The sequence below is a fragment of the Chelon labrosus genome (assembly GCF_963514085.1).
Source record: "Chelon labrosus genome assembly, chromosome: 2".
Classification (NCBI taxonomy): Eukaryota; Metazoa; Chordata; class Actinopteri; order Mugiliformes; family Mugilidae; genus Chelon; species Chelon labrosus.
In genome coordinates this window covers 3,152,149-3,171,756 of record NC_140338.1, presented here as the reverse complement: position 1 = coordinate 3,171,756, position 19,608 = coordinate 3,152,149, and the positions used below count along the sequence as shown (strand labels likewise).

The window sequence follows — 19,608 nt, the reverse complement described above, 5'->3', positions numbered from 1 at the left end:
GACAGCCAGTCTTTAGTGGATGTCCCAGGCTATTGTTACCTAGGTAACACTCATATATAGACCAACTAGAATAAATCTAAACTCGCCAGTGTTAGCCTAAACCAGCTAACAATGACTTAAACTGTTAAACATTAGCTTAAACTAGCTAATGCTGTATAAACATCCACATATTAACTAGCTCTCTGGTGGTTCATGTCTCTGTAGAGGACAGTTGGTTTCTAGTAGATGTCTCAGGCTCTGGTTGCCTTGGTAACCCTCATATCAATATGTCTATGGGCAGAGCTACACTATATTACCAAAAGTATTCGCTCACCTGCCTTTACTCATTCTATGAACTGAAGTGCCATCCCATTCCTAACTCATAGAATTCAATATGATGTCGGTCCACCTTTTGCAGCTATTACAGCTTCAACTCTTCTGGGAAGACTGTCCACAAGGTTGAGGAGAGTGTTTATAGGAATTTTTGACCATTCTTCCAAAAGCGCATTGGTGAGGTCACACACTGATGTTGGTCGAGAAGGCCTGGCTCTCAGTCTCCGCTCTAATTCATCCCAAAGGTGTTCTATCGGGTTCAGGTCAGGACTCTGTGCAGGCCAGTCAAGTTCATCCACACCAGACTCTGTCATCCACGTCTTTATGGACCTTGCTTTGTGCACTGGTGCACAGTCATGTTGGAAGAGGAAGGGGCCTGCTCCAAACTGTTCCCACAAGGTTGGGAGCATGGAATTGTCCAAAATGTTTTGGTATCCTGAAGCATTCAATGTTCCTTTCACTGGAACTAAGGGGCCAAGCCCAGCTCCTGAAAAACAACCCCATACCATAATTCCTCCTCCACCAAATTTCACAGTTGGCACAATGCAATCTGAAATGTACCGTTCTCCTGGCAACCTCCAAACCCAGACTCGTCCATCAGATTGCCAGATGGAAAAGCGTGATTCATCACTCCAGAGAACACGTCTCCACTGCTCTAGAGGCCAGTGGCGGCGTGCTTTACACCATTGCATCCGACGCCTTGCATTGCACTTGGTGATGTGTGGCTTGGCTGCAGCTGCTCGGCCATGGAAACCCATTCCATGAAGCTCTCTGCGTACTGTACTTGGGCTAATCTGAAGGTCACATGAGGTTTGTAGCTCTGTAGCAATTGACTGTGCAGAAAGTCGGCGACCTCTTTGCACTATGCGCTTCAGCATCCGCTGACCCCTCTCCGTCACTTTACGTGGCCTACCACTTCGTGGCTGAGTTGCTGTTTTTCCATTTTGTTATAATAGAGCTGACAGTTGACTGTGGAATATTTAGGAGCGAGGAAATTTCACGACTGGATTTGTTGCACAAGTGGCATCCTATGACAGTTCCACGCTGGAATTCACTGAGCTCCTGAGAGCGGCCCATTCTTTCACAAATGTCTTGTTTCACAGTCTGCATGCCTGAGTGCTTGAATTTATACACCTGGGGCCAGGCCAAGTGATTAGAACACCTGATTCTGATCATTTGAATGGGTGAGCGAATACTTTTGGTAATATAGTGTAGCTCTTCTTCCCAAAAACCTAAACTCCCCACCAGTCATTTAGAACCGAGGACTTGGAGGAAACGTGTCTTAGAAACACAACAAGTCCAGATGTCTTCGTTTCAGCTCTGGTGGGGATCCGCCGTGTGCAGGACCACTGGACATCTTCCTTTATTGGCCCGTTGTTAGGAAGTCAACAGGAACCCAACAGCAAATGTTTTCTCCAGGGCCTCCTGTCCCTAAAAATAATTGGAATGTCAAAAATAATAATAATAATAATAATTAAAATATCCATTAATAAAAAAGTAAAATATGGAAAAAATATCCGTTAAATATTAAAGTAAAAAGCAGGAAAAAAAAAAAAAACATTCAACAAAAATATCATTAAATTAAAAACTAAAGAAAGCAAAAAAAACAACTAAATTTTAAGTATTTTAAATGAAGTCAAGCAGCAAGAATACATCACATATAAACTGATATAAAACACACTTTAATTTTTACAGTTAAACTATGTTTTTTATTTTTTAACCTGGGCTGAGTCTGATGTCCAGAACAAAAACATTGACTAAAACATCTACACAGGTCAAAAACTAATACATCATAACACAGTCTTTTCCACACGAGCGCATTCAGAAACTTTAATGTCAGCAGCATGTCATGTTGCTCTGCTGTTACGCAATCATGTTTTCCTGCTGATTCGTGAGGAAATATATATAGTTCCTGTTTTGTTAGCAATAAAGGATGTTTCTACAGCTTGAAGATTGTCGGACTGCAGGAGATTCATCTAATTTCTGTTCATTTGCAGTTAGACTGATCTGACACAGCGTGGACAGGCGGCTGTGCTGTTGCGTTTAAAAACAGTGTCAGCATCACTTTAGGCAACGTGTGACTAAACAGGAAGGACTTTGCTTCAGTTAAGGTGGTGATCAGCTGTGAAATCAGACGGTGTCCTCTGACTCTATCAGGGAGAAGTCATGACGCCAGAGGACCTGTTGAACACTCTGGAAGATCTAGGAGACGATGAGTTCAGTAAGTTCAAATGGTTCCTGCAGCAGACTGACAGCCTCCAAGGCCTCCCCGCCATCAGAAGAGGCCGACTGCAGAGGACCAACAGGTGGGAAACGGTAGACCTGATGGTGCAGACCTACAGACTTCCCGGAGCTGTGGACGTGACCAGGACGGTTTTAGAGAGGATCAACAGGGAAGACCTTCTACAGAGTTTGTCTGGCTACTGCTCAGGACCAGAAGGTTAGTGACTGCTCAGAGTCCAGATCAAACTAAAGAATGTCTAAAGATCCAGATATAAATAAACAAAATAACCTTCAGGAAAAAAAAGAAAAAAAGATCCAGATCGGACTAATGAACGTCTAAAGATCCAGATCATACCAGACTAAAGAACCTCTAAAGATCCAGATCATACCAGACTAAAGAACCTCTAATTATCCAAATCAGACCAGACTAAAGAACCTCTTGAGATCCAGACAGGGGCATAGCACCAAATTCTGGGCCCTGTACACTCTTAATGTCAGTGGGCCCCTATCCATGGCAGTGCACGAAGCGCACGAGGAAAATAAATTGGGGCATCTATTTATAAATAAAAAAAAGCATAAATAGGGTTTTAAGCTAAAATCAGATCAGATTATATTGATGACTGGTTCTTTCATTCACCACCTGAATTGATGCATTTGGCCTACTTGTGCTCAAAACATTAGGCTGCATCTGGTTTGTGTACTAACGTTTTGATCCATGACACATTGATTTAAAAACATTTAATCTTGAACAGGAGCCAACAACTGTACACAGAGAATCAAATCAAATAAACTATCTAATTTTTCAATAAAATTGTTCTTCAGCTTGCAGAAAAAGAAATAAAGCCTTGCTAAAGCCTTACACGAGATGTAAGGATGTAATTTACTGACTCTGGACTACGACAACATTAACATTAATTGGATGCAGTTACACAACAAGTAAACTCGGTTCACTTTTCGGAAAGAAAGCAGTTAACAGTTGCTTCTCCTCATTCTGCCTTACTTCTTTTTCTTTCCGCCCTTTATTTTTATGGTACCCTGATTTGTGTTTTTTGGGCGGCATGATGAGCTAGCCTCCAGGTCATTCAATCTGCGCTCACTGACGTACTTGTTGCCGGCCGCTGTCTATGGGCGGACTAAACCATTTTGCGTCTGCAAGAGGGGGCCCCCAGAATGTCCACTATGTTGAGAGGGCTGTGACACAAAGTTCATTCTCTCAGTTGATGTTATCAATATATTTGAAATACATTATGACACCAATTAATTGGAACGCCCAATTCATTCAAAAATAAATAAATTAAATAAGTACATTTTCATGGGCCCTCTCCCTACTTGGGCCCTGGGTAGTCAGGTCCCCTTTTCCCCCCAGATCAGACCAGACTAAAGAATGTCTAAAGATCTAGATCAAACTAAAGAATGTCCAAAGATCCATATCAAACTAAAGAACATCTAAAGATCCATATCAAGCTCAAGAACATCTAAAGATCCAGATCAGACCAGAACATAGCATCATAGTTCTCCATTAACATAAGTTAGCTAGTATCTGTAGACGTACGACTTACAGTTTTTACTCCATGTTTGATCCAGGTGTTCCAGAGTCAACTACCATCACGTTTTACCAACAGATGCTTCAGTCAAACTTTCAGGACAGGTTCATGTGTGCATTCGAAGGCTGGGCGGCAGATAAACAGCGTCTGGTTGATATCTACACGGAGCTGTACATCACGACCGGTTCTGACGTTCACATCAACACGCAGCACGAGGTCCGAAAGATCGAGATGATGCTGAAGGCAGCAGAAACAGAGAAACCACTTCAACTCAGAGACATGTTCAAACATCCCTCTGGAGAATCCACACCAATAAAAACAGTCCTAACCAATGGAATCGCTGGAATCGGAAAAACCTTCCTGGTGCACAAGTTTGTGTTGGACTGGGCTGAAAAAAGATCCAATCAAGATGTGCATCTTATTTTTCCCTTCACCTTCCGACAGCTGAATCCCCTGAAGGGAGAGAAGTTCCGTTTGGCTGAGCTCATCCATGAATGTATCCCAGAAACTGTGGACATCAAAGAGGAGGTTCTCAATCACATCTTCACAGCTCTGCAGTCATCAGGAAACAGCAACTACAACAAGAGCAGATTCAAACTTTTGTTTGTGTTCGACGGACTGGACGAGAGCCGCCTTCAACTGGACCTTCACGCTGAAGACGTTCGCTCTGTCGACATAACTGCCCCGACCAAAACAGACGTCCTGCTGAGAAAACTCATCAATGGAAAGCTGCTATGCTCTGCTCGCCTCTGGATAACCACACGGCCTGCAGCAGCCAATCAGGTCCCTCCTGAGTGTGTTGACATGGTGACAGAGGTCAGAGGGTTCACTGACCCCCAGAAGGAGGAGTACTTCAGGAAGAGATTCAGTGATGAGGAGCAGGCCAGCAAGATCATCTCCCACATCAAGACCTCACGAAGCCTCCACATCATGTGCCACATCCCAGTCTTCTGCTGGATCACTGCTACAGTTCTGGAGGATGTGTTGGAAGCCAGAGAGAGAGGAGAGCTGCCCAAGACCCTGACTGAGATGTACATCCACTTCCTGGTGTTTCAGATCGATCAGACAAACAAGAAGTACGGACCAGAGAGGTGCATTCAGTACATTAAGTCTCTAGCAAAACTGTCCTTTCAGCAGTTGGAAAAGGGAAACCTGATCTTCTATGAGAGAGATCTGAGTGAGAGTGGCATCGATCTCAGCGAAGCCTCTGTGTGCTCGGGAGTGTTCACAGAGATCTTCAAAGTGGAGCGTGGACGGAAAGACAAACACAAGATGTTCAGCTTTGTCCATCTCAGTATTCAGGAGTTTCTGGCTGCTCTTCATGTCAGGATGTCACTTATTAACGACAACACAAATGCGACACCTTTACCTCCACTGTCACTGCAGCAGCTCAGGCTGCTTCTGAGAAAAAGCTCCTCAAAGAAGATCCATAGGACTTTCATTGACAAGGCCCTACAGAGTCCAAACGGACACTTGGACTTATTCCTGCGCTTCCTCCTTGGCCTTTCACTGCAGACCAATCAGGATAAACTGAAGGACCTGCTAATAAATACAAGAAGTGGCTCACAGACCATTCAGGAAACAGTCCGTTACATCAAGAAGAAGATCAGTGAGAATCTCTCTGCAGAGAGAAGCATAAATCTGTTCCACTGTCTGAATGAACTCAATGACGGTTCTCTAGTGGAGGAGATCCAACAGTCCTTGAGATCAGGAAGTCTCTCCACTGATAAACTGTCTCCGGCTCAGTGGTCAGCTCTGGGCTTCATCTTACTGTCATCAGAACAAGATCTGGATGAGTTTGACCTGAAGAAATACTCTCCTTCAGAGGAGGCTCTTCTGAGGCTGCTGCCAGTGGCCAAAGCCTCCAACAAAGCTCTGTAAGTACAGAGAGGCCTCGTTCAGTCCTGTCACTAATATCTGATCACACCTGTCCATCTTTAAGTTGACGCCTGGTATTAATTAAAAAGCGTCTCCACATGCGTCCCCAGCCAGCACTTGAGATCTGATCTCAGTTTGTGTGTCTGTAAATAAGCAGCGCCATCATGTGGTCAGTAGAATATTGTATCAGCTGCTGTCTCTAATGGATCTCTACCTACCGCTGGATCAGAACCATCAACAGCTGGTTGTGACTTGGAGACATGATCCAGATTTTGGAACAAGCTGTAAAGTCTCTCAAATGCTAAGATTTTCGTTGTTTTAGAGACAAATCCCAGATTAGAACTGAACTCTGGAAGCTTCCATCCTCAGAGGAATGCCACTGCTGAGAAAGAAACATCTCTGATGATAAATGAAATAAAGACACCGGGAGTTACTGAGGAAATAATCATTCCCTGAGTCGATTCTAGTTTAGATTTGTTTCTTGTTTAGTTTGGTTATGAGCTCCAAGGACAGACTCCTTTAAAAGGCATTACTCATTACTAATGAACAGACATCAGGGATTGAATGAATGAGATAAACTTCCTGTCCGCTGATCAGACGTGTTGAGTAGGTGGTCTTTAACGTGACCCAGGACTGAGACCAGATCAGTGACACTAGTGATCCGATCAGGACGGGGCCAGAGATCTGGAGATACTAACTGTATTGGGTTCAGGGTTCATCAGAAATAACCACATGGTCATCATTTCCAGAGCAAGTTGATTAGTTACTTCTGTAATTACTCTTGTGTTATACAGCGTATAATTAAGAATCACTGTGTTAATTATTAACTCTCCTTTAGACTGAGTGACTGTAACCTCTCAGAGAGAAGCTGTGCAGCTCTGTCCTCAGTTCTCACTTCCTGGTCCTCCAGTCTGAAACACCTGGACCTGAGTAACAACAACCTGCAGGATTCAGGAGTGAAGCTGCTGTGTGCTGGACTGGAGAGTCCTCACTGTGAACTGGAAACTCTCAGGTAAGGATTCAGATTTTACTGAGGTTTGTCATTCAAATCAGTGTCCATGATGAAGCGTTTCAGACTGTCTAAGATTTAAAACTTGTAGGTTAACGGAAGAAGAATGACAGTTCACAGCAAAACAGACACAAAACTGCTGTTAGGGCTGCTCACCACATTACTGTATGTTCCTCTTGTGATGAGGAAGTATTTACACTGAAATAGGAACTATGATTTCCTGTTTCAGTTCCTGCAGTGTAGACACACTAAACAGAGAGACTTCCTCCAGCAGTTATAAAGCAGCTTGGGTCAACCCTCAAAATCACACCCATCCTGTGACCACATCTAGGCTTGCAGTGGTCATAGGACGGATTAAAGCAGAGAAACTGGATCCTGATGTGATGACAGACCTGACTTATAGCCAAGTTACTGTTTCTATAGGCCCACTCAGACCTCACATCAACATCTGATTTCACCTGTGTACCTCCAGCTACTTGTGTTTAACCTGGTTTTAATTAAAATGTGTCTCCACATGCGTCCCCAGCCAGCACTTGAGATCTGATCTCAGTTTGTGTGTCTGTAAATAAGCAGCGCCATCATGTGGTCAGTAGATTATTGTACCAGCTGCTGTCTCTTATGCATCTCTACCTACTGTTGGATCAGAACCATGAACAGTTGGTTATTGTCTAGCCTTCCAATGTGATCGGTACCAATTATTTCCACTCTCTCCCAGTCCTAGCTAGTGATCATACATATCTCATGTTTTGTTTTTTTCTAATCATAGCAGATCATGACGTAGCTTTGTTGTGAACACTTTACTTTGACATAGTGACGCTGTGTCAAATCTATATTTTGGAACAAGCTGTGATGTCCCAGACCACCTCCACATGTAAAATCAGAGAAAGAGCTTCTGGTAGCAACTCAAGTTAACTATAGTTACAAACAGTTTAAAGCAGTGGATAAATTGGACGATTAAAGACTTAATTATAGAAGTGTATTAAACAGTTTATAACTTTTTATACTATACTCATGTAAGTGTGTCTGAAGTCTGTCAGGTTGCCTGGTCACAGAGGAAGGCTGTTCTTTTCTGGCCTCAGCTCTGAGCTCCAACCCCTCCCATCTGAGAGAGCTGGACCTGAGCTACAATCACCCAGGAGACAAGGGAGTGGAGCTGCTGTCTGCTGGTCTGGAGGATCCACTCTGGAGACTGGACACTCTCAGGTATGAGCGAACAATAAGAGGTTGTACCATGTGTGTTGGAACAGTTGATTCACAGTCCATTCCAACTGGAACCCAAACGCACATCTCTGGCTAATTTACTAGATGTTTCTAGCTTTATGCTAGCTTTCAGCTAAGTTCACACCTGGGCGGCTGTGGCTCAGTAGGGAGGCCAGAAGACACTGAACCACAAGTTGTTCCCAGCAGTGGCGGACTGGCCATCAGGAGCACCGGGACATTTCCTGGTGGCCTGGCTGTCGAAGTTGCCCGCTCGGCGATTGCCGAAGGTCAGGTTGGGTTGCGCTTGATTTTTACATCTGCCCCGCTGAAGCTCACACAGACTGAGCAGCAACATTGGGCACAAACCGCACAAACACACCCCCTCCTCTCATTTTATTCAATTCAATTCAATTCAATTTTATTTATATAGCGTCAATAACAATACAAATCGTCTCAAGACGCTTTACAAAAACCCGGCCTGAAACCCCCAGAGCAAGCCTGAAGGCAACGGTGGCAAGGAAAAACTCCCTTTTAACAGGAAGAAACCTCGAGCAGAACCCAGCTCATATGGAGGGACCCATCTGCCTAACGCCAGCCGGGTACAGACAGAAGAAAGAGAGAAGAGAACAGCAAAGAGAGAAGAGAACAGCAAGATAAACGTACATCTGTCATAGATACACATATCTGACTAAAGTGTACATGTGGAATCTTATGATACAAACTGATGATGTTACATGACAGTTTGAAAATGTAAGAGGAATCATAGGCAGGTTGGAGAATTGTTCATTCAGGTAGGAGTGGATAACTGCAGGATTCCATGAAGACTGGGCAGGCTGATGAGACCACGACAACAGATGTAGTATAGAGCTCCACAGGAAACACACCACTCCAGGCCAGAGATACTCACAAGAAGAGGGGGGAAGGGGGGGGGGGAAGGGGGGTGGAACATACACAGCAGTAAACATTCTACATAGTAATAGCACAGAATTGTATGACTAGTAGTATATAGGAAATTAGAGGGCAAGAGCTCTGTGCCAGAGAAAAGAAAGTGGAGGATGCGAGAGTGGAGAGAGAAGAAAGAAGGAGGACATGTGTTTGGTGCATCGTCCCCCAGCAGCCTAGGCCTATAGCAGCATAACTAAGGGATGGTTTAGTCCAGCCCTAACTATAAGCCTGATCAAAAAGGAAAGTCTTAAGCCTGACCTTAAAAATAGAGAGAGTGTCTGCCTCCCGAACCCAAACTGGGAGCTGGTTCCACAGGAGAAGAGCCTGATAGCTAAAAGCTCTACCTCCCATTCTACTTTTTGAAATTCTAGGAACCACAAGTAGGCCTGCACTTTCAGACCGAAGTGATCTGTTGGGATGATATGGTACAATGAGGTCTTTAAGATACGATGGAGCTAGGCCTTTAAGGGCCTTGTATGTAAGGAGGAGGATTTTAAATTCTATTCTAGACTTTAAAGGGAGCCAATGGAGAGAAGCTAAAACTGGAGTAATATGATCTCTCTTGCTAATTCCTGTCAATGCTCTTGCTGCGGCATTTTGAATCAACTGGAGGCTTTTTAAAGAGCTATTTGGACAGCCAGACAGTAATGAATTACAGTAATCCAGTCTGGACGACACAAATGCATGAACTAGTTTTTCAGCATCACTCTGAGACAGGATGTTCCTAATTTTGACGATATTACGCAGGTGAAAGAAGGCAGTCCTGGTCACTTGCTTTATGTGACATTTAAAGGACATATCCTCATCAAATATAACACCAAGGTTTTTTACAGTAGTACTGGAGGCCAAGGTAATGCCATCCAAAGACACCATGTGATTAGATAATGAATCTCTGAGATGCTTAGGACCGAATACAATAACTTCTGTTTTGTCTGAGTTTAAGAGTAGGAAATTACAGGTCATCCAAGCCTTTATGTCTTTAAGGCATGCTTGGAGTTTAACCAACTGATTAGTTTCATCTGGTTTCATAGATAAATATAGCTGAGTGTCGTCTGCATAGCAATGAAAGTTTATGCCATGTTTTCTAATAATCTTGCCTAATGGCAACATGTATAACGTGAAGAGTATTGGTCCTAGCACAGAACCTTGAGGAACTCCATATCTTACTTTTGTATAAGTAGAGGAATCATTATTGACATGAACAAACTGGAATCTGTCAGATAGATAGGATTCAAACCAGTCTAATGCAGTTCCTTTAATCTTGACCTCACTTTCAAGTCTCTGTAGTAAAATATTATGATCAATAGTGTCAAATGCAGCACTAAGATCTAGCAGAACAAGTATAGAGACAAGTCCACTGTCTGAAGCCATGAGGAGATCATTGGTAACTTTAACCAGAGCTGTTTCTGTACTATGATGAACTCTAAAACCTGACTGAAACTCTTCAAACAGACCATTCTTGTTTAAGTGGTCACACAACTGATTAGCAACAACTTTTTCTAGAATTTTGGAAATAAAAGGAAGGTTGGAGATTGGTCTATAGTTGGCTAAAACATCTGGATCTAGAGTGGCTTTCTTGAGTAAGGGCTTAATTACAGCAATCTTAAAAGACTGAGGCACATATCCTGTTAATAAAGATAAATTTATCTGGTTCAATATGGAGGTGTTAATTAATGGAAAAACTTCTTTGAGCAATTTAGTTGGGATTGGATCTAGAAGACAGGTTGATGGTTTAGATGCTGTAATTGTTGAAGAGAGCTCAAGAAGATCTACTGGGGAGAAGGATTCCAGATATTGATAAGGTCTTACAAAAGTTTCTAATGTCGCTGTACTTGCATCTTTAACAGCTGTTGGAAGGATGCCTTGAATATTTTCTCTAATGCCGACAATTTTATTAGTAAAGAAGCTCATGAAGTCATTACTACTGAGGGCTAAAGGAATAGATGGCTCAACAGAGCTGTGGCTCTTTGTCAGCCTGGCTACAGTGCTGAAAAGAAATCTGGGGTTGTTCTTGTTTTTTTCTATTAATGATGAATAATATGCTGTTCTAATACTACTGAGAGCTTTTTTATAAGTTGTTAAACTATCTTTCCAGGCTATGCGAGCTTCTTCAGAATTAGTAGAATGCCAAATTCTTTCTAGCTTTTGGACTGCCTGTTTTAAACTGCGCAACTGTGAATTATACCACGGAGCTAGCCTCCTCCTATTTATGACCTTCTTTTTCAGAGGAGCAACTAAGTTTAAAGTTGAACTAAGCGAGGCTGCAGTGCCATCGACAAAATAATCTATTAGTGCAGGGGTTAAATTGTGGTTGCTGTCGTCCACAACATTGGTACATGGCACTGAGGTAAATAAAGAAGGAATTAATTCTTTATATCTAGTTACAGCATTGTCAGACAAACATCTACTACTGTAATGAAATGCCTTTTCAGTTCCTGTGTAATCCATTATTGCAAATTCAAAGGTTATGAGGAAATGATCAGACAAAAGAGGGTTATGAGTAAATACTGTTAAACCTTCAGTTTCTATGCCATATGTTAGGACAAGATCTAAGGTGTGATTAAAACTGTGAGTTGATCCGTTTACATTCTGAGAAAAGCCAATTGAATCTAATAATGATGTAAATGAGGAGCTAAGGCTGTCACTGACAACATCAACATGGATGTTAAAGTCACCTACTATAATGACTTTATCTGTTCTAAGAACTAAATCACATAAAAACTCAGAGAACTCAGCTAAAAACTCAGAATAAGGAGCAGGTGGGCGATACACCACAACAAAAAGAATTGGTTTTTGTATTTTCTGGTCTGGATGGGGAAGACTAAGAGTAAGACTTTCAAATGAATTAAAGCTCTCCTTAGGTCTAGGATTAATAGATAAATCAGAGTGGAAGATTGCTGCCACTCCTCCTCCTCTACCTGTGCTTCTAGGAATATGATAATTACTATGACTGGGTGGCGTAGACTCATTTAAACTAACATATTCATCATCCTGCAGCCACGTTTCAGTCAAACTAAATAGATCAATCTGATGATCAGTTATCAGATCATTCACTAAAAGAGATTTGGATGAGAGAGATCTGACATTTAAAAGACCACATTTAATTTTCCTATTCTTCTGTTCTACCAATGAACTTGTACTGATTTGTATCAGGTTCCTATGAGAAACTCCTCTGTTGTTATTTTTTGGTTTAAATAATCTGGGAGCAGACAGAACATCTATAGAGTTTATAGAGTTTAGGGTGTGAGACAGTCCTAGAGAAGCGGCAGAGAAGTGTGTAAGACTACAACTCCGCCTCCTGGTCTGAACTCTGGGTTGTCATGGTTTCGGGGGGTTAATAAAATCGGCCATATTCCTAGAGATGAGAGCAGCACCCGCTAAAGTTGGGTGGATGCCATCTCGCCTAATCAGACCAGGCTTTCCCCAGAAAGTGTGCCAATTGTCAATGAAGCCCACGTTGTTTTCTGGACACCACCTAGATAACCAGCGATGGAATGACGACGTGCGACTAAACATGTCATCATTGGTCAGGTTGGGCAGGGGACCAGAGAAAACTACGGAGTCCGACATAGTTTTAGCAAACTTGCACACCGATTCCACATTAAGTTTTGTGACCTCCGATTGACGTAACCGGGTGTCATTACTGCCGACGTGAATAACAATTTTACTGTATTTAACCTTAGCCTTAGCCAGCAGTTTGAGGTAAGATTTAGTGTCGCCCGCTCTGGCCCCTGGAATGCATCTAACTATGGTCGCTGGTTTCTCTATCTTCACGTTCCGCAAAATAGAGTCGCCAATCACCAGAGTTGGTTTCTCAGCGGGTGTGTCGCTGAGTGGGGAAAATCGGTTGGAGATGTGAAGGGGTTGGTGGTGATCCACGGGCCTTGTGGGACTATGCTTCCTTCGAACCGTCACCCAGCCGCCCTGGTTTCCCGGCTGCTCGGGAGCTGTCGGGGGACAGCTAACTGGAGCTATGCAAACAGGAGCTACTCTTGGTCGGTCCGCACCGGCTACAGGGCCCTGGCTAGCTACTGGTTGTTTTTCAATGGTGCGGAACCGTGCTTCCAATTCGGAAAGCCTCGCCTCCAGTGCTACGAATAAACTACATTTGTTACACATACCATTACCACTAAAGGAGGCAGAGGAGTAACTAAACATGTGGCACGAGATGCAGGAGAGAGAAGGGGAAGCAGAGGGAGAAGCCATGGTTAATTCGCTAACGTTAGCAGACAAAGTTGATTAGAAGAGAGAGTGTGTGTGGTTCAAAAAGTAGCTATAGAGGACAGGTGGTTGAAGATGCGTAAGAATTCCCCGCAATAAACAGAACGTTTTTTGGAATTTGAGCGACGCTAACACTCTGTAAACAGCAATACCACACGGTGCAGAAGCAGGAAATGACGCAATACGCTTACTCACGTGACGCTAGGAGTCTCTCAACTACTGGTTGTCTTTGGTATTGCTTTTCTAAAGCATTGAAAAAAAAATTTTATGAGGTTCTCAGTCAGGTCACAGAACTGCAGACATACACACACCAAGTTGCGCCCCGCCCCCTTCCTCCCGCCCGCACCTGTAGCCTAGGTCTATATGCAAAATGGAGCGACAGTTCGTTTCTCTTTCTGTGTGTGTGTGCACACAGTGCACCACCTGTGTACCCCTCACTTGTGGTATGATACTATGGTTGACACAGTGGTTAAACTAGTCTGGTACCTGTTACATTAAAAATAGGATTGTCTCAAGTTTAGGTGGATGATGGTGTAACCTATTTTATTTAATCTATTACTACACTGTTAAATGTGCAGGCTACACATTGAGCAGTGTAGTTATAGATGAAATAGAATAGAAATTGTGTTCATTTAGTTTTTTTAATTTCAGTTTATGTGATTTGCAGCAAAACAGAAATATTTATTTTGTAGGGGAAAGAAACAGAAAAAGCTGTGTGTGGGAGCGTACACTGTCACATCAGTAGACGCCCAACCTAACGCATTCTTGGTGTTTTGTATTAATTGGGTTGTGGTGGCCTGGGATGGTATCAAATGAATGGCCTGAATTATTGTCCCAGCCCGCCCCTGGTAAATGTGTCACTGTGACTGTAAAGTGTTTTGGGTCTGTCTCGAATCGCGTACTTCTGCACTTACAATACCTAATTTGAGTACGTGAGGGCGTTCACACTGAAAATTCCAACGAGACGAAGTGCGCTGCAAGTACACGGATGGTGTACTCATAACAGTCAAAAGGCTGAGTGTGGAACGCTGGACACTTTTCACCCTAAACGGTAGCCATCTTGGCTACGAAGCGGAAGGGGAGGGACTATCAACCCAATTCAAACTTGCGATAATGGCGGCTGATATCGGCGGCAGTGATTTGGAAGCGGTGGTGGAGCAGTTTTACAGGTCCATACAGATGTAAGTTATAATATGACATTTAATGAAAATGATCTATATTGCTGTTTTACACGTAGTGCTATTAAATTACTGCTCGATATACGCTCGCGGTCAAAATCAAAATACGGCGTTAGTCATTTGTCATTTCCGGTAAGTATAGGCGTAGCACCCGATTTGAGACGATACTAACTTTTTGAAAATTACGCTCTACGGACGTAAGTGCATAGTGCTCTTAGTGCATGATATCGAAGTGTACTGACGAAAGTACGCCATTTGAGACACAGTCTTTTGTTTTGAGCATTTACACATGCTATTTACACCTTTATGTAGCGGTGAGTTACAGAGGAATCGGACGGAGAGGATCCAGTAACGACTGCTGTTTTGGATTTAATGACCAGTTGTGGAGTTTGAGATGTTCTGACGTTGAGGGTTAGTTTATCTCAGTTGGTCACTGTGACTGTAAAGTGTTTACTGATACAATTTACACCTGACATTACAATGTGTCTCCACATGCGTCCCCAGCCAGCACTTGAGATCTGATCTCAGTTTGTGTGTCTGTAAATCAGCAGCGCCATCATGTGGTCAGTAGAATATTGTAGCAGCTGCTGTCTCTAATGGATCTCTACCTACCGCTATTTCAGAACCATGAACAGCTGGTTGTTGACTTGGAGACATGATCCAGATTTTGGAACAAGCAGTAAAGTCTCTCACGCGTTAAGTTCTTCTTTATTCCTGACATTTTTTCCGCCTAATTTTCAAACATCAGACATTCAGACTTTGTTCTGTCCAGGCTGGACCACGGTGGAGAGCAGAGACTGAGACCTGGTCTGAGGAAGTGTGAGTTCAAGTGGTTGAAATGACAAGTTTCACTCTGTCTGTTAATGACGCAACACGTCACACGGTATAAGTCTTTTTTCTCTCCATCAGATTACTGTGAACTCACAGTCGACACAAACACCGTCAACAAATTCCTCCGACTGTCCGACAACAACAGGACGGTGACGCAGGTGGAGGAGAAGCAGCCGTATCCTTATCACCCAGACAGGTTTGACTGGAAACAGTTGCTGTGCAGGAATGGTTTGACTGATCGCTGTTACTGGGAGGTGGAGTGGGAGGGCTGGGTTTATGTAGCAGTGAGTTACAGAGGAATCAGACGGAGAGGATCCAGCAACGACTGCTGGTTTGGATTTAATGACCAGTCCTGGAGTCTGAGATGTTCTGGCAACGAAGGTTACTTTGTCTGGCACAATAACAGGAGAACGGCCGTCGCCTCCTCCTGCATTTCTAACAGAGTAGCAGTGTACGTGGACTGTCCTGCTGGGACTCTGTCCTTCTACAAAGTGTCCTCTGAGACACTGATCCACCTCTACACCTTCAACACCACATTCACCGAACCTCTGTTTCCTGGCTTCAGGTTATTCTCTGACTCCTCAGTGTCTCTGTGTTCTGTGTAGAAGGAAGATAACAGGTTCAGAACATCCGTGTCATTTGGTGTCCATCTGATTATCATTAGTCGATGTCTCCTGACAACACATCCTGAATACATATATGATCTATCCAGTGGTATCCCAGTTATACCCCTGGGTACACTGTAAATCTCCACACGGGGTCGCTCAGGAGCTGAGTCCAGCCCCCCTACAGAGGAACCTAATTCAAGACTTTATTTTTTTAATGGACGTTCTTGTTTTGTTCAGAAATGTGACAAAAATAAATGTAACTGAAACTACAAAAACAGCTGAACATTGATTGAATTCTTTGTCCCCGTTTGTCCCTGTTTCATTAATTCTGAAAAATAAACCTTTAATCTGTCCATGAGGTTAGCACTGATGCCTCACAGCAAGAAGGTTCTGGGTTCTTTCTGTGTGGAGTTTGCATGTTCTCCCTGTGTCTGCGTGGGTTCTCTCAGGTTCTCCAGCTTCCTCCCACCGTCCAGAGACATGCTGGTTAGGTTCACTGGTGATTCTACATTGGCCGTAGGTGTGAGTGTGAATGTGCCCTCTGATAGACTGGCGACCTGTCTATCACCTCGCCCAATGACAAGGCATTTAACATTGTTGTGTAGACTTTATATATCCACACATATCTCCAAACCAGTGTCTTCAAACTAAAAACAAGTAGATTCGTGTCGATGCAAGGAGAAAACGAACGGAACAGTTTAGTCTGTAGCTATAGCTGCAACTTTACCGTACTAGAAGAATTAATTGTTTCATTCGTCTGTGTTCATCTAAAACCTTTGGAGTTGTAGTTCTCATTTTAATCATTAACATCCCATGATAACAAGTTATAAAGGTTTATTGAGATAATTTAGAAGCACAAAACACTTAAAGGGGAATTACTGTTTTTATTTTTTCGAGGCTTGTTTCTTGTCTTCAGGATCATTTTTCTCACTAGGCTGTGAGCATTTGTCTCTTTAAAGGGGAACTACTGATTTTTTACAACCTTATTTCTGGCATAAAATATGATCGTTTACTCACCCATATAACTTTGGTGTCATTTGTATTCCTTCAGGAGATCATAAGATCTGCGTATATCCATATAGTGGGAGTGACTGGGGCACCGAAAACGCGGCCTCTAAATAACGCATTATCTGCTGCGAACCGTTCATTTCACCAATATTTTGTTATGATATAGTGCTATTCCCCCGTTGAGTCCAGAGTTACCTGTTATCATCATCCGGGGTCTGTAGATTGACCTACAGACCCTGGATGATGTCGCCTCTGAGTGCCACGCACACTCACGGCGGTCGGCTTGTGATTTTTTTGTCCTGAACCTCAGAATCCGAAAAATATTCAGCTATGTTGCAAAAAGACTCCGGATGATGATAACAGGTAACTCCGGACTCAATGGGGAATAGCACTAGCGTACGATAACAAAATATGGGTGAAATGAACGAGTTTCGAGGCAGATAATGTGTTGTGTAGAGGCTGATTTTCGGTGCCCCAGTCACTCCCACTATATGGATATACGCTGATTTGGGTGAGTAAACGATCGTATTTTATGGCAGGTCCAGGTTGTAAAAAACAGTAGTTCCCCTTTAAAGAGACAAATGCTCACAGCCTAGTGAGAAAAATGATCCTGAAGACAAGAAACAAGCCTCGATTTAAGATGTTTCATCCCAGTTAGATTTAAGTTTTTTTACAGTGTAGTCTTTAAAGTCACAGCTGTTGATTAAACTGTTCTGTTGATCCTTTTGTAAATTAAACTGAGTGAGAACTTATTTATTTCAGGAATATTAACTTTAAAGCATTGGATGATACATTTAAGTACATTTTATTTCTACATATTAAGTAAATAATTCTTCAGTCTTTCCTTTGTATCAAGACAGATGTACTTCATTTAAGTGTCACTGTGTAGCTGTAAAGTAACCTTATTTAAAGATGATTATAATTCTTAAATATTTTCCTTGTTTCAACACAAATCTACTTGTTTTTAGTCTTAAAACACTAGTTTCAATATATCTGGGGGTTCTTTGAGACTACATGGATGCACTTGTGTTTCTATTGTCAGATCATTTGGTTTATTTTAAGTTGTATATCTCTCATTTCAAAACGTGTGGCGCTGTGTTTGACCTTCTGCTCTCTGATGTTGGTGTGAAGCTGAATAAGTCGTTTTTTTGCCGCTGAGTTCCTCCTCTGAGCTGTGAACGTTGTCCAGATATCACGAGGAGCCACTTTACGGCGACATTCCTGGTGGCCAGGGTCCCGTCAGCGTCACCAGGCCACCGTTAACCGTTATCTCCCCAAAGTGTTGGCGGGGACGAGGAGCTGCTGGACGGCCCCGGGCCCCGCAGAGCCTTGTATGGCCATGGCCCGCCGTGGAGAGGACGATAAGCAGCACCCAGGCAGCTATGCGGCCATGTTTAGATCGACGAGTGTTTCTGTTAAATTTAGAGCAGTTATCGGACGCGGCTCTCCGTCCTCATCACACTCTGATCTGCTGCTGCTGCTGAGTCTGGACCGGCTGCTTCTCAGAGTCCAGGTTAGTTCTGCAGGAAACTATGAAACAGGAGCTGGTTGGTGTTGTTGTCGTTGCTGCTGATGTTGAGCAGCTGTAAACATGCTGCAGTGATGTTGTGTTAATGTTCATCTAGGTTGTCGTCCTCTGCAGCGACCTCTGCTGGCGCTCAGGTAGTGGTTGAGCTCAGAGTTACAATGTTGAACCATTAACTCTGTTTCGTTTCAAATCCATGTGACATTGACAAGTTAACATCTGTATTTTATGAAACGGATAGTTCTTAATATCAGTGCTGCAACCACAACTAGCAAGCCTCGTTAGCGTAACGTCAGCTTTATTAGTTTCAAATGTCTGTGAAGGTTCTCAGTTGTTCAGGTTGTGGTATAAATTAGAGAACAAGCTGAAACAAAGACAAGTGGACTTGTTGGGTTTCTAGAAAACGTCTTGAAGTTTGATGAGTGGCGAAACGTCTTCAAGAAACTCTTGTTCCAGCTTGTTAACTTGATCCAGATGTTGTTCTGCTGCAGAAAGACAGAAAAAAAATGTATCAGTTTAAAATGGTAAGCGAAAAATGTGTTGGAAGTTAAACGAACCAACGAAAGTTTGAGTCATAGCCTCGTTGCTGTTTTTTTGACCGTTAGCATAACGTTAGCTGTCGGGATCGTAGCTGAGTCAACACGTCAACGGTTCATCCATAGCATTTGAGCCTTAATGATTGTTCCAGGTATTAGTCAGTCCCTCAGGTGTTACCATGGAAACGGCAGACTTTTTCCCGCCTTCAGATGGTTCATGGGATTAAGATCACGGCGTAATTTGAAATGGCAGCAAATGTTTTGGAATCGAATTTTGAATAAGTTTTGAACATCGCAAACTGACTCTGAGGTTTTAAAAGTCTAAAAAACAACAATCACTTCCTGTTAGAGTTTAACTAAAAGTGTAGTTTCTACAACACCTTTTCAAAGCTTTTCAAACCAGAGCTGCCACAAATCATCGTAATCTGGCAGAACAGAGCAGATATACGTCCTTCACGAGTTTCAAACTAAAGTTTCCCCCATTTAAAAGTCAGTTCCACTTTCCACGAGATTTAAAAGCTGAAAAACAAACAAATGAACCGAGAGACTAATTTAACTCCTAAACACAGAGGCTAACAGCTAGCTAGGTA

At 42.9% G+C, this 19,608-nt stretch overlaps 1 protein-coding gene across 1 annotated transcript; it reads left to right on the top strand.

Annotated features, from left to right (window-relative positions):
• The first annotated feature begins 2,323 nt into the window (after window positions 1-2,323).
• Window positions 2,324-16,268, top strand: LOC311501351 (NLR family CARD domain-containing protein 3-like). Its single transcript, XM_084563114.1, has 6 exons — window positions 2,324-2,756; window positions 4,073-5,956; window positions 6,796-6,969; window positions 7,996-8,169; window positions 15,283-15,329; window positions 15,420-16,268. The coding sequence occupies exons 1-6, from the start codon at window positions 2,479-2,481 to the stop codon at window positions 15,944-15,946; spliced, it is 3,084 nt and encodes a 1,027-aa protein (XP_084419240.1). The 5' UTR covers window positions 2,324-2,478; the 3' UTR covers window positions 15,947-16,268.
• Window positions 16,269-19,608: the final 3,340 nt, after the last annotated feature.

What these genes read in the sequence shown, in the direction of transcription:
- LOC311501351 (XM_084563114.1), top strand. Translation starts at nt 2,479, where the DNA reads ATGACGCCAGAGGACCTGTTGAACACTCTGGAAGATCTAGGAGACGAT. An exon ending in AAAGCCTCCAACAAAGCTCT is followed by an intron (nt 5,957 to 6,795) that starts GTAAGTACAGAG and finishes ACTCTCCTTTAG; the next exon opens with ACTGAGTGACTGTAACCTCT. An exon ending in GAGACCTGGTCTGAGGAAGT is followed by an intron (nt 15,330 to 15,419) that starts GTGAGTTCAAGT and finishes TCTCTCCATCAG; the next exon opens with ATTACTGTGAACTCACAGTC.